This window comes from Terrapene carolina, unplaced genomic scaffold (genome assembly GCF_002925995.2).
Source record: "Terrapene carolina triunguis isolate 2854851 unplaced genomic scaffold, T_m_triunguis-2.0 Scaffold58, whole genome shotgun sequence".
Classification (NCBI taxonomy): domain Eukaryota; kingdom Metazoa; phylum Chordata; order Testudines; family Emydidae; genus Terrapene; species Terrapene triunguis.
This window is the reverse complement of record NW_020664409.1, coordinates 80,318,055-80,333,841: the sequence shown is the minus strand read 5'-3', so window position 1 is coordinate 80,333,841 and position 15,787 is coordinate 80,318,055. Positions and strand designations below refer to the sequence as shown.

The 15,787-nt window shown below is 39.7% G+C and overlaps 1 protein-coding gene across 35 annotated transcripts in view; it reads right to left on the bottom strand.

Annotated features, from left to right (window-relative positions):
- The window catches only part of RIMS2 (regulating synaptic membrane exocytosis 2), a 791,243-nt gene that overhangs the window by 494,124 nt on the left and 281,332 nt on the right, over window positions 1–15,787 (bottom strand). For 15 of the 35 annotated variants that reach the window (XM_024194518.2, XM_024194522.2, XM_024194508.2 and 12 more), the window contains exon 1: window positions 9,070–9,191. The exons of 19 other annotated variants lie outside the window; for them this stretch is intronic. In XM_024194518.2, the coding sequence (XP_024050286.1) occupies window positions 9,070–9,191 (122 nt within the window). Of the gene's footprint in view, window positions 1–6,603; window positions 6,640–9,069; window positions 9,192–15,787 lie in introns of those variants that run through there. One more of the 35 variants, XM_026663697.1, reaches the window with a different exon arrangement.

The window sequence follows — 15,787 nt, the reverse complement described above, 5'->3', positions numbered from 1 at the left end:
AACATTACATAACACAATTAGGCTATAATCACACATCTACCGATTGGACAAGAAGGAGAATCATGTGTTTATCACATGTATAGCCCCACACCGATCGGTTCAACCGTTCCTTACATAAGGCCATGATTTATTACCTTGTTTACCTCATTTTATATAATCCCTAGACCACCAGGGGGCCTTACATAAGGCCATGATTTATTACCTTGTTTACCTCATCTTATATAATCCCTAGACCACCAGGGGGCGCCTTTGTCTTACAAGGCCATGAGCCATTGCCAGGCAAGTGTCCCATCGTGACCCTTACCTTCTCATGGAACTTTCCATTAGGTTGGCGTAAGGATGATACATCCCCACACCTCCCCCCTTTTTCTTAAATAAGGAACTATTAAGAAAAGTAATATTACGTAAATACCCACAAAAACCATCAGGGTGTTAATAAGGATAGCCAATAAGACATGTTCTAAAGGGATCCGATGGGGTGGCCATGGACAAGCAAAAAAGGCTTCTTGGCCAGCCTGGTTCGCCCAGGTGACCCAAACATTTTGTCGTGGGTTAACAAAAGGTACAGAGTTTGGACATACGAAGACCCCTGCTCCTATAATAAGGAGTCCGAACAAATAGAAGTACAGCATTATCAGGTATCTAGGCTGTGACAAACAACAAGTGCAGGTCCGGTGTCACGGGGTCGTCGTCCGGCTCCTGCGTGGCGGCGTCGGGCTCCTCAGCAATTTGTGTCTTGAACCATGGCCGGACCCACTTCGCTGGAACCCACCGGGGACCCGCATCGGTGGAAACACCGGATGAGTATGCCGGAGGCTTCGGGGCAAACGGGTTGGTGACATCCAGTGGCCGGTGCGTGGACACGTTATCCCGTCCGGTGCACCCAATCGCGCAGCCCCATAAACCACAACGAGGACAGGGGGTAGCTACATCATCCGCCGGAGGGATCTTATCCGGTGTTTTTTTCCTATATGTCCTTTCAAAGCTAGATAAGCCCGGTTCCGCCATTTTTTCCAACCTATTCCGCAACTGCTCACCCTGCCCCGGGAACTCCACCCGGAACTCTGGGGTACAAACATTATTGGTGACAGGAAAGCCGGGCTGGTTCAGGGCTCGCAATGTGTGGGACTGCGGGGGATGGCTCTCACCGGCCAAATGGGACAACTGATTCAGCATGTCCTGTCGCTGAAGGCCCTGTTTGTACATTTCCGCCCGAAATTCTTGTAACTTATCCCCTTCTGGGCTCGAGACCTCTATTCTATCCGCGGGGTCGTCCGGTAACGGGACGGTACTAGGATCAACTTCGGGTGCACTGGGGATGAGTGGTATGATAGTGTCCTTACCCCCAAAGAACTCACGGACTCCCACCAACAACACACAAGGCAGCTCCTCTTTTGGCCAAAAGAGGTCATTAATGGCCGACTGGACCTCGGCTTCTGCCGCAAGCGTCTCTATCAGTTTTTTAGATTTGCACCATATTTGGCTCAATGACACGGCCTCCTTGTCGCCGTGAGAGACCGACTCCCAGAGGTCACAGCCTAGACTCTCCCAGACTGCCTTATCAAAGACAGTATTCGGTGTAACAAAAACCCGCGTCTTTGTCCCCATTTCAGCAAACGGGACAACGCGTCAGAGGGAAGCTTCTCTCCCTTTTTTTCAGCGATGCGTAATAAAAAATCATGCACCGTCTCCTCCTCTGCAGACAAAGCAGAGCCCACTTTATCGAATGCAGCCGCTCACCTGTGAGCTCACGAACGTCTCTCTCGGACGACCAGGAGCCGGTATCCTCCAGTACCTCCTGCCGCTGCTGCCACCTCCGCCTTTTCTCACTGAACGCTTCAGTCGGCTGTGAGCTCACGAACGTCTCTCTCGGACGACCAGGAGCCGGTATCCTCCGGTACCTCCTGCCGCGGCTGCCACCTCTGCCTTTTCTCACCGAACGCTTCAGTCGGCTGTGAGCTCACGAACGTCTCTCTCGGACGACCAGGAGCCAGTATCCTCCGGTACCTCCTGCCGCGGCTGCCACCTCCGCCTTTTCTCACCGAACGCTTCAGTCGGCTGCCTCGATGTCCAAGCCGAATCACGTCGGGGTCACCATTTGTGGGGGGTGGATAACGCACACGACCAATGTGGTTGCAAGCTGAATCTGAATCCTGTTTATTACAAGCTTTCTTTTATAGTCTCTCTCAACATTACATAACACAATTAGGCTATAATCACACATCTACCAATTGGACAAGAAGGAGAATTATGTGTTTATCACATGTATAGCCCCACACCGATTGGTTCAACCGTTCCTTACATAAGGCCATGATTTATTACCTTGTTTACCTCATTTTATATAATCCCTAGACCACCAGGGGGTCTTACATAAGGCCATGATTTATTACCTCGTTTACCTCATCTTATATAATCCCTAGACCACCAGGGGGCGCCTTTGTCTTACAAGGCCATGAGCCATTGCCAGGCAAGTGTCCCATCGTGACCCTTACCTTCTCATGGAACTTTCCATTAGGTTGGCGTAAGGATGATACATCCCCACAGGAAAGCTTCTGAATTTTCAAATTTTTCAAAGCAAGGGCATCCAAATCGCCTTATTTATTTGTATAGCCTCTTTCTGAGCTCAAGTAGTGGCTGAGGAGCTTTTGCTCTGTTTTGCTTTTTGCTTTTGCAGTGTTTCCTGTGCAGTTTTATCTTCTTATGCAGCATCATCACTGCCCAAGTAGATCAAAAGTGAAAAAAGCCTGTAAATCAAGAAATCAATACCAGGAGAGCCCACACTGTAGGAAGTATCCCTTCTGCATCACACTAACTGCTTCAACAAGCCAGTAATGGAAGCAGGATCAATTGTGCAGCTTTCTCCACCCAGGCTGCATACCCTAGAATAGTTTTGAGGACAATATTTTGTTTAGCTTCTGTTTGAAAAAACAGGTAGCACTTGTTTTGTAACACTTTTATATTAATAAGATGTATGTATGCTTACTTGTGTGCATTGAACATCTTATTCTTTTAAAGCACTGTCAGTATGAGCATGTTTAACGATCCAGTGCCTGCTTTTGGGAACTACCATAGGTGCTGGAATTAGGGGTGCTGGGAGTTTGATTCAATGGCTCTCAGCACCCCCACTATGCAAATTGTTTCAGTGCTTAACAGAAAATAGTACCAAACTATTTTAAGGACACATTTTTACCTGTTTGGGATGACATAACCGGAAAAAAAGAGAAAAGAAGCAGTTTTAGATCTGTTAGGACAGAAAGGAACAGCCACAAAACACTAAGTTTTCCCCTATTTTACAGTTTAGCTAATGAAAATTTTACTTCTTGAAAAATCATGTTCCTATGATGCATTACAACTATTATTACTGAGGGGGGAAATAATTATTATCATCTATATAGTGCCATAAATTTTAACAGAGCTCTGCTGACATAGAATCAGTCATGATCCTGAAAAGGAGATGAAAGGATAAAGAAGGGGTAAGAATGAAATGGTGAAAGACAACATGAGTTTTAATACCAACTTTGCCACTGACTTTTTGTGTGACCTTGGACACAGCAAGTATCCTTTAAGCTCTCTGACCAAGATTTTCAGAAGTGATTAGTAATTTTGAATGCCTCAGTTTCTGGAAGCCCAACTTGAAACACCTTAAAGGGGCCTGTAATGGGGTTCGACTCAACACTGTGGCACCTCCTGCTGGCTGTCCTGGGGATTAGCTCTGTATGCCAGTGCGCCCTCCTCTGGTGGTGTCTTGCCGCCGTCACTTCTGCTCCAGGGACCCACGTCACTCTTTATGACACAGCCCTCCAGCTGTGCCGCACTCTATGCTCCCCTCTTGTGGGAGAATGTCACAATCCTTTAGTACAGTCACTTCTTCAGTGGAGAGTGAGAGTGGGGGGGGACCTGGGCCCACCCACTACTCCGGGTCCCAGCCCAGGGACCCTGTAGATGGCTGCTGCTTGCAGCCAGGGCCGTCCCTACCCATACGCAAAGTATGCAGCTGCGTGCTGCTCCAGAACCAGTCACAACAATAAGAATAACCAATAATCTGGTGCATAACATGCGCGCAGGCTGCTGCTTTGCAAATGTTGTACTGAAGCAAAACGGAGAAGATGTTACTGGTCTTAACTTAGAGCCCTGTTTACCATGTAAGACACAACCTGACAAAAGAATGAAAAACATAATAAAATTTTATACGCACCAATGCTGTCAATCATTAAAAATTATCTACATTTTAAGACAGAGACAATTCAAATAAATGTTTTGTCCAACACTGAAGGTTTTTGTATATGATTAAGCTGATCATTCACAACTGTCAGGAAATGGTTGATCCAGTAAAAAAAAACCCAAACAAACAAACAAACAAAAAAAACGAGGAAGATATGAAAATCTCAGCAATAAAATCTTTAAGGAGGTTAGGCATGCTAGATTTCTAAAGTAAGGAGAGGCAGATCTACTTGCTGCTCATTACTATATATCAGTATAGTCAGAATAGGCAATACTCTGAGTTCTAATGCTAGCAGCAGATTTTTGTCTTTGTCTCTTGTAATCATAGATTATATCAAGACAATATATGCTTAGAGTTATATCACACAAGTTATATCACACACATAGCTATGTTGCAATGATACAGAGAGTCCAAATCACACAAATTGTGTATATTGTGCACATAGAACTACAAAACTGTTTCCAAATAAATAAAAGAAAAGAAAGCAAGCACTCTGGTTCCTTCAATGTCAAAGTAATCATTAGTGCACAATGATGAATAACAAATGTCTGTGCCAGTAATCCTGGACATCACATGATGGCTTCATTATAACACAAACTGATAGTAAATTATAGTTAGAAGACATAAGGTATGTGCCAAAATACTCTTTTGTAAAAAAAAAAAAAAAACACTTTACTGCCAGAATTACTGTATTTTCAGTGTAAAATCTGATTTCATTTGCTGGCTAATATTTTAGAGGTGATAGTAATCCACTTCTGACAAAAATATGTAAATAATAATTAATATCATATCCAAACATGCTTATCATCCAGTTCCTCTTTCAAAAAGCACATGATCCTAAGAATCTCCAAGCCAGTTTGTTTTTAGTTAAATAAAAAATATATTTTACTTTTTGGTAAAGTCCTTCTAATTTTATGGAATCAAAATACAGACCACTACTGTGCCTATGTGATAAGAGAAACCTTTCTACTATCTATTCTGGGAAATTGTTAGATGTCTTATGCCCCTGTGTGGCCAACCTGCACAACAAATTTGCCTTCACATTGCTAGTAACAAAGAAGTAATAAAATAGCAAGGGGAGTATTAGTTCTCCATTTCCATTCCTCAAAAAAAGCTATTAATATACACTGCAAATGGTAAATTGGACTGATATTGTGTTGTGCAGTTTATATCAATTTTGGTCAGAAAAGATACTCATCATTATGCGGTGGTGTGTTAATTTGAATATTGCCCAAAGCAACTGTGAACTCCAATGCAGTACAAAGTATGCTGCTACAAATAGAGCATCTGACAGTACAATATTTGTGCATTCAGCTCTAAATGCAGATTCACAACCTGAAAATCCAGTAAATATATCCAATAATTAAGGGCTTTTAGTAGACATAAATACCACTTTAATTTGGTGTTCTTCGTACTTTAAATTTAAAAATAAAGGAGTTTAGTCATCAAAAATATGTAGCAGCCAAAAATCAAAGGGCCTTTAAAATTGGACTGGGGCAAATACAAGCATTTAATTATAAAGACATCAAATGATTTAAAAAAAAAGATAAAAGATGTACTGATTTCTGTTTCTGCACTTTTTATTTCAACTGCAAGATAAAAATCATAAACAAGGGAAGTTTATTCCATACACTAGCTAGTCACCAGGTGGAGAGCAAACACATACTCCGTGCAGAAAAATTCTGCTTTCACAATAATAATCACAGTTAGATAGAAAGATCCTATTTAACCCAATGCACAAGTACGTATCACCATGATCCACAATTCAGAAGACCAGAGTTTCTGAAGTAAACTCATGGCTCTTGCTGCTTCAGCTAGATGGAGTTGGGAATGTCAGGGAAGTGACACTTAGCGTCTGGGGGAGGGCACAGCATACAGAACATTGCATGTTTGCACACCACCACAGCAGCTTATGGAACAGTGTTTCAGTTTATTTAGCAGAGGCTAACTAAACTCCTATCTAAATGATAGCATCATTCTACCACAACAGGAGTCCAATTTCAGTTGACACTTCTAGGTGCTACTATAATATAAATAACTACTAAAAAGACAGACAGTCTAAGTAGAGTTCCTAACTTGGGGAGAAAAAAGCCAGCTTGATATACACCCTTGCTAGTAGGTGTTGGTGGGTTTGGGAAGCCAATGCTAGGATACTCAGTGTGTCTCGGAACAAAACACCAGCTCTCCTTATGCCCTCCAAAAAAGCCGAAAGTCCCCTAGATTAAGAACCTAGATCATGTTAACATATTAATAGTGATGTGTCTCTTACTATGGTTATATGTACCTACTTTCTCACCCTCTGATCCTTAGTTTGCATTTTACATTGTATTTTATACTATATTAGTATGCTTGCTGCACTGTGCTAGTTTATGTATTAACACATTAATTTTATATTTAATATGTCAGTAGTTATCTTTCTATAGTCTGATTTTTTCAAACATGAAAACCGAAAACTGAATTAAAAAAAATAATTGAAAAAGCACGAGAACTATTTCTGAATTGACAATTAACTTCAGGTCTTGGGACACAGATCACATTTGTATATCACAAAAGCACAAGTTGTTATTTTTAAAGATATTTATGTGCTTGCCTATCCATAATTCTGAAAAATTAACTCTATGTTTGAGCAATTAGTTTAGAGCAATAGTTTTACACTACTAATCAAAGTTTTCAGTGAAAAATCTACATAAAGAAGAGAAAGATGCCCATTATAATTGTTTAATTAGAAAATTTAAATTGCTTTTTAAAAATCATAAAATAAATAACACAGGTAAGTAACCTCCAAAATAAATTTAGGGAAGACCTATTGCTTTCGGTGACCATTAAATAAATGACTTCTATAGAGCCCTACCATTAAGGTGCAAATTTAAAATACTGATACCTATCTAGAAGACAGAAAAAAAAATGACTTACACAATAGCCTTAAATAACTTTCAATTAATCAGATAGATAGTTTAAATTTAATTACCACAGCAAACATGACTTAGTCTCTTTGTGCTGTTAAAAACAGCACAACAGCAAGGCTTTCTGAAGCACAAAATCACTAGCTTGAAAAAACACCAAATTAGTGTCTAAAGAGGTAGAAATATCCTCAGCCTAAAATTATAAACAATATTGAGTTTGAGATTGAGTTTCCTGGTAATCCTCTTTCATTAACCAGTCCCCTGGAATAAACAATTTAAAATCTCAACCATATTAAATGCGATAAAATATTTCTCTGAATGTCTTTATGATTTGAAACTGTTATTTGCAGCTTCTCTCTTACAGACAGACACCCCCGCCCCCTAAAAGCATTAAATTTTCCTTTTTAAAAGGAGCATGCAGTCTGATTACTGCAAAAGCAGAAATGAGCAAATCAGGAATAGGTTCATCATGAATGCTGAGAACAGTTGCTTAGGCAATGTTGATAGCTGCAGGCCTAAGACTATGCACTTGGAGATGTGCACTGTTTTACAAGCACAGTTCATAATATACAAATTATTGCTCCATTTTGTAGATCTTCAAAGATGTTAAAGCATGGGAAAAAAGCCATGTTAGGAGAAAATCTTACCTTTGACTACAGATTTTCATTTATGTTTGAAAGGATAGCTAAATTCCTTAAATGGATTAACTTTACTTTGCTATTGTCCCTAAATTAAACATGGTTACAAACAGCAGCTTTGTAAATTTGCATGACTAATTAGAAAATTATCTCTAAGATAGTAAAACTTGTGAAGAACTACATTAAATAAATATAATGATTGTATGTAAAAGAAATAGCAGCAGTAATGGAAATCCTTAGAATAATAATCTGTGAAATAAACAGATAATAGTTTTCTGATATTTTAAAGTGGAAATGTGGTGGTATTTAAGAGAAAGAAAATCCCCTTTAACAATGGCCTTTCTTACAGATAGAGAGGGGAAGATTAAAATGTTATTTATACGTTCTGTACACTATTACTTCCCCCATTTTCCAGAATGTTTCCATTAATGCATTATCATTATACAAAACTACAGAATTCTCTCTCCTTCCTCTGCCTTCACTCATTCTTTTAGATAAAACTCTGTATTTCTTTCACCTTTAATATTTAATAATCATATGAAAAAAGTTCTAGAGATCACTTATACAGCATGTGTTTACTGAATAAAAGTAATAAGTAATATTTAATAGAGTTCACCACGAAAAAATGAAGCTAAAATACCTCTTTAGAATTCAACTACCCTATCACAACTATAAGCAACACCACTCTTTGCCATCTCCACTTCCCACAAAACAATAGCTGTTCATAACAAAATAGCCTTCAGAACTGACTGACCTACTGCAAAGCATCTACTAATCTTCTGTAATATGGCTAGTTAAAAGATTATTGAAAAGCGCTATACACATATATGTGTCGTCTGAAAACAATAAAGTGTTTTCTGCATATTTTGCAAATCATATGCAGGACTGCTAATTTACATCTTCCAACCAATTATTTATGATTAAATAGCCACATCCTTGTAGCTTTAATTTTTTCACTGCCATATCCACATAAAATTGTTTTCTCAGGCATATTTGTCTGTGAATATTGACTATGTTTTTAGGATTTCACCTAATAATGCTGCCTGGTATTGGTAGCTAATAGGTTTGAAAGAGACATATACATCTTAAATATTTTATTTTAGTTATGCTGTTTTTATTCCTGAAGAACAAGTTTCATTTAAATCCTGATATAAAGCATGAAATTACAAATGGAGGGAACTCTCTGCTACAATAAAATATTAATATTTCAAAGTCTAATTAAAGAGGTAGCAGAAAACATACATATAGATATACTGTTGTCACGAGCATAGAAATGCTAAAGGAAAAATGCTTTATTTCTACTTACCTAATGTTGTTCAATGTTTGTCCAAAAAGATCATTTTGTAAAACATTTGGAGGGGATGAGAAAACCCCATGAAAATGAGATAAAACAGAATTGCAGACCTGGCGCAATGTCTCAAATTGCATTTTCTTTCTTTCCTTCCCTTTTATTTTTCCTCCCCACCTATCTTAAAAGTCATCTATTTTGCAGACACCATCAAACACAAACATGCCAGTCAAGTTCCATATTTCTCCTGATCTCTGTAAAAACTGTGTCTAAATGAGCAGGGGTTGATAGTTAATTGTACAGTCATTATTCTTCTAATTCAGTCGTAGAAGATTTAGTACCCGTGCCGCTTTCTCCTGACTGTAGCAAGAATTCTAAACAGCAGTAAGCTTTTTGGGCATTCCCAGCTGAAGTGTGAAGCTGAGCTGCTTTCATGTACTCTACTCATATTTCTCTAAGCCTATTAAAAACACGCAGTGAATAGATGCTGTCGTCAGGAGTTTCAGCACATCTGGCTGCCAGCAATAAAATCTCAGAAGTAATAAAAATGAGGACAAGGCATCCTCACAGTATTACTACTGTCTAAGAGGAGGAAGATTTCTGCATCTTCCCCTCCTCTTTCCCTCCCCTGTAAAAATGACCAACCTCTGTGACCAAGTATGTAGGTCTTTTTTTTAATGTGGAGGCAGCTGTACAGGACAGACAGACCATGCTAAAAATAGCTATTGTATTCTTCATACGATAATACGTAGTGATGAGACTGTAACAATAGGTCTTTTGTCTCTTGTATTTGAAAAGCTATGCTGTACCTTGCATGAGATAATAGGATATTCATCTCTTAAATATTTTAATTTATTCTGAGTTCTATTCTGTAATATTGTTCAGTTACATACTATACATATAACATTGAGGCACTGATTTGTCACAGATATTTAAAAAATAATCCAAAATGAATTGTCACTCATCTATACAATATACTCCAAAATAAGAAGCCTTCAGCACCTTTTCAAAGTTTATTGCACATAATCAACCATGTTAGTAGTGATCAAGACAATCATTGCATCAAGTATTCCATACCTGTCTAACCCCAAGGAAAGCTATAGTCTTGGAAACCTATTGCTTTGGTGCATGTGCAGTACAGTAAGTCAATGAGCAGGAGACAGAACTGTTCATTTGATGGAATACAGTTAGATTTTGCAGTGTAATGTGCTCAGTGAACACTGTTTAAAATCTGACAAATAACTGTCCATGAATGCAAATTATTTTTTTCCTTTTTCTTTCAATACTCAGGCCAAATTATAGCATAACATTACAATATATCCAATTACTGTCAAATTGAAGAATATCAATTAATAAGATTTTCCTTAGAATCTCTTATTGTCTATGTACTGCTTTAAACATCTCACCAACTAATTACAAAATCCCCAAATAAACGATCATAAAATGAGGGCTATTATTAAAGCCTGAGCACGAAAAGCGATTTTAACCCTCAAGGAAAAGGAAATAAGCAACCTTCCAACTAATTAAAAAGCTGCATTGATGGGCTCAGAAGAGAGTCCCTATCCAGTCTTCCCAGGCCAGAAAGATGGCAGCCACAACACAGAGCTTTCACAGGAGAAGGTGGATAGGGGGGATGGGAAGTGGGAAACATTTCCAAGTTTGTGAAAGGGATACAGAGGATTCCCCACTGACAACTATGTTAAATAATCTTTCTAAAAACATAATGGAGAAAAATTATGAATTAAATCAAGACAAATATTATCACAGTCTATATTAGAGAATACTGGGAGAAGGAGTCTTTAGCTTCTTTAATTCAGGTAATAGCAAGATACCATGCATCATTGAAATATGTTTATATCTGAGAAACATATGGGGGAAGCAAGCTTGAAGCACAACTATGTAGGGCAACTGTAGTAACTCATTCCTACAGAGCACATTCTTTATGGATATTTTACTGTAAGAGAAAGAATGAGAACTTGACTCCTGAAACTAGCTAATCCGGATGAGGGGGAAAATGACATTTTTATATAATGCATTGAAATTAGTCTGTCTACATTCCATCACAAAGATATACAGCTAAAGATTCCATTGCATCAGTCAAGATGTATAACTGCTTCCTGCTAAATGTGGTCCCAAGCCTCATGCAATTACTAGGTTTGTGACAGTCTGTTAATAGTACTGAGGCAATGTGGTCCAGTGATAAGGTACAAGACTGGTAGTCTGGAGACCTCTGTTTTATTCCTAATTCCAGCTACATAACTACACTGCTGGGTGACCTTGCTCACATCACCAAAGCCAAAATGCTCACAGTTGGCACCCAAATATGAACATTTTGGCATTAGCCTCTTGGTGCTTTTGTTTTCATATCTGTAAAGGTAATGATACAAACCCTCCTTTGTAAAACAGGTTGAGAACTACTGATTAAAATGTAGTACATACTTTAAAATTTTCCTGTTCTATTTTTACTCTTGGATAAGGATTTAACAGTAAACTTCTCAAAGTGTAGAGAATACTTTCTCATTCAAGTAATACCATTCCTAACGGTAAAAAAGTAAAAGGAAACCTATTAAAATCACCCACCTACTGTAACTGCTACTAGAAGAGAGGTAGGTAATTGGTTGTATTTGTGCAAACACACATAAATATACTTTTTCTTAACTCTTATTCCTTTGTCCCTAATCTATATAATAAGATTCTAGGAATGTCACTGTGTGTGTCACTCTGAAGCCTAAAATGCCTGTTGGATGAGTGTGAAGCCATGGAAGCAGCTACAAGCATGGTTTAGAGCTCTTTTTCTTCAGAATATCACCAGGTCGAATCATCACTGGGTTTTGTGGTCTGTTACCATCCAATTTTTAAGTTCTCAGCCATTTTGACTTACAAATTACACTTGTGAGGTGTACAGACGTAGTAAGGCATGTACTATACCAGGGGTAGGCAACCTATGGCACGGGTGCCAAAGGCGGCACGCGAGCTGATTTTCAGTGGCACTCGCATTGCCCAGGTCCTGGCCACTGGTCGGGGGGCTCTGCATTTTAATTTAATTTTAAATGAAGTTTCTTCAACATTTTAAAAACCTTATTTACTTTACATACAACAAGAGTTTAGTTCTACATTATAGACTTATAGAAAGAGACCTTCTAAAAACGTTAAAATGTATTACTGGCACACGAAACCTTAAATCAAAGTGAATAAATGAAGACTCGGCACACCACTTCTGAAAGGTTGCCAGCCCCTGTACTATACCATGCCAAGAGAACATTATGAGATCAGAGGTAACTCAACCCAACACCCTTACTCAACAGTGAATTTGCATGCAACAAGTTCATTGGTTGTATGAGGGAGACTGCACAGATGGTAGATTACTTGGCCCAACTGCTACACTCAGGCACCCAACTGCCAACTACACAAATCAACACACATCTCCCAGCTCAACCCCCACCCACATAATACCACAACCAGCATACACAATAACCCCAAGTGCACACAGGCCCTCAGCACAGCACACATCCCTCATTCTCTGCCCACACAAATCCACACAATTCCCCCAATAGAACACAATCCACACATAAATCAACCCAGCCACCCACACAACACCACAACCAGCACACACACTATTGTGGGGTGGGGAAGTGTATTGGGACAAAGAGGCAGGTGAGACTGAGATGGGAGAGAAGAGAAAATGGGGCTGAGACAGGTGGGTCAAGGAGACTGGGACTGGTAGCAGAGGGGAGGATGAGACTAATTGGGCAGGAAGGCTGGGAGCCAGTGAGGGATACATGAGGATACTGGGAGCCAGCTGGATGGGGGTGAACACTTAGATTGGATGAGGAGCTGGGACAATGGGGGAGATTGTGACTGGTTGGACAAGGAGACTGTGACTAAGAATCAGTATGGGGGAAATGAAGGCTAGGGAAAGGGGAACAGATCTGACAAAAGACAGGGAGAGACAGATCAGAAGAAGAGCTATGAGGGAGGAACTGGGACTGGCTGGGCAAGGAGACTAAGTGTGGGAAGAATGAAAGACTTGGAGTGGGTGGGGAGATTGGGACTCAGACACCAAGCCCAGAAAGGGTGGCTAGGACTTGGCTGTGCAAGGAGACTGGGACTGGAATTAGAAGTCTAAGGGGCTGAGACTGGGGCTGAGAAGGTGAGGGGAATAGGACTGGGACAAGGAGCCAGAGATGGGGAAGTCACAGTACTGGAAAAGGGACAAGTTGGAGAGGATGGGGCATAAGGGGTCAAAACTTGTAACGAATGCGCAGAAATGTCTGTGCCTGCTAGATAACACTCCCCTTCACAGCCTGAAATGGATCCCAAGACTCTTGAATCTCACAGTTCCTCTGTTGTCAGCAAAATATGAGTCTATAAATATCTATGAAACCCCCTGGTAAAATGTGTTTCATTCTTCTCTAATGTTGGTCCACATAAAGCATGAGCCTAGAACTGCTATCAGTTATTTCATTAGCTCAAGTAGTAAAGGTCTGTGTGGTGGATCTAAAGACTCCAACACTGCTGATTCATAGAGTTCAAGGCCACAAGGGACCATGGTGATCATCTAGTCTGACCTCCTGTATAACACAGGCCATACAACTTCCCCACAATAATTCCTAGAGCATATCATTAGAAAAATGTCCAAACTGGATATAAAAATTGTCAGTGATAGAGAATCCATCAGAACCCCTCTGTAAACTGTTCCAATGGTTAATTACCCTCACTATTAATAATGTTATTTCCAGTCTGAATTTGTCTAGCATCAACTTTCAGCCATTGGATTGTGTTATACACCTTCCACCACTATACTGAAGAGCCTACTATTAAATATTTGTTTCCCATGTATTTACTTATAGACTGTAAGCAAGTCACTCTTTTAACCTTCTCTTTGTTAAACTAAATAAATTGAGCTTCTTGAGTCTATAAAGGCATGTTTTATAATCATGTAATCATTCTCGTCATGCCCAAGCAGAAGGCCAGTGCAATGGAGGTAGCCGCTTGGAGTCTTAGGAGAATAAGGATTGCAACACAGCCTTGGACCTGGAGACTTCAATAACAGAGTAATGCTTGGTAAGTGTATGAATAGACCTTCCAAGATGTCTGGCACACAAATGTCCTAGATAGACTCATTCTTCAATGACACCACTGAAGCTGCTTGAGCTCTGGTAGAGTTAGCCCTCAGAGTAGAAGGTGGTTCAGAAAGTTCTTACACTGCCAGAAATCCATTTTGATAGTCTCTGAACTGAGATTGCCTTGTTTTTCAGTCTTTCCATTATAGCAACAAAGAGTCTTGATGAAGACATGAACTGCTTTGTATTTGAAGATGGAATGCCAGAGCATGTCTGATGTCTAAGATGTGGACCGTTACTTCTATCTTGGAAGTATGCGCCTTGGGAAAGAAAATGCACAGGTGAATTTGTTGATTCAGATGGAATTCTGTGACCACCTCATGTAGAAACTATGGATGAGTTCTTAGAGACACCTTGTCAGGATAGACCATATTAGGAGGGTCATCCATTAGGGCTTGAATCTCTCGTCTCTCTGGCTGAAGTGATAGGCACCAAGAATGATGTCTTCAATGTGTTGGAAGGCTTGACTCCCTGTTGAGGTGTCCTTTTGTGGTTAGTCACCTCTTGTCATAACTCAGCCCTCCATCCAGGTCACATTTTAATCCCATCCCTTCTGGAGTAAACAAAGAGCCCAATAAATTAAACTCAAATAAACATAACTGTTCACCAAGGCTTACTCATCTGCAGACTCTTCACTCTTTCCTGGGCTCTGCAGGGTTAGCCTCCCACTCTTTTGAAGAGCAACACTTCTCAGGGCTTTCTCCCTAGAGGCCTGGCTCCAAATTCAATAGTCCTTCTCCCATTTGAATCAAGTAGGGCTGTCAAGCGATTAAAAAAATTAATCGCGATTAATCGTGCGATTAATCATGCTGTTACACAGTAATAGAATACCATTTATTTAAATATTTTTAGATGTTCTACATTTTCAAATATATTGATTTTAATTACAACACAGAATACAAAATGTACAGTGCTCACTTAATATTTATTTTTATTACAAATATTTGCACTGTAAAAAAACAAAAGAAATAGTATTTTTCAATTACCCCATTACAAGTATTGTAGTGCAAAGTCTTTATCATGAAAGTTGAATTTAAAAATGTAGAATTATGTACAAATAACTGCATTCAAAAATAAAACAGTGTAAAACTTTAGAGCCTACAAGTCCACTCAGTCCTACTTCTTGTTCAGCAAATTGCTCAGACAAACAAGTTCAGTTACAATTTTCAGGAGTTAATGCTGCCCACATCTTTTTTCAATGTCACCTGAAAGTGAGAACAGGCGTTCGCATGGCACTGTTTAGCCGGCATTGCAAGATATTTACGTGCCAGATGCGCTAAAGATTCATATGTCCCTTCATGCGTCAACCACCATTCCAGAATATATGTGTCCATGCTGATGACTGGTTCTGCTCGATAACGATCCAAAGCAGTGCGGACCGATGCATGTTCATTTTCATTATCTGAGTCAGATGCCACCAGCAGAAGACTGATTTTCTTTTTTGGTGTTTCGGGTTCTGTAGTTTCCGCATTGGAGTGTTGCTCTTTTAAGACTTCTGAAAGCATGCTCCACACCTTGTCCCTCTCAGATTTTGGAAGGCATTTCAGATTCTTAAACCCTTGGGTCGAGTGCAGTATCTATCCTTACAAATCTCACATTGGTACCTTCTTTGC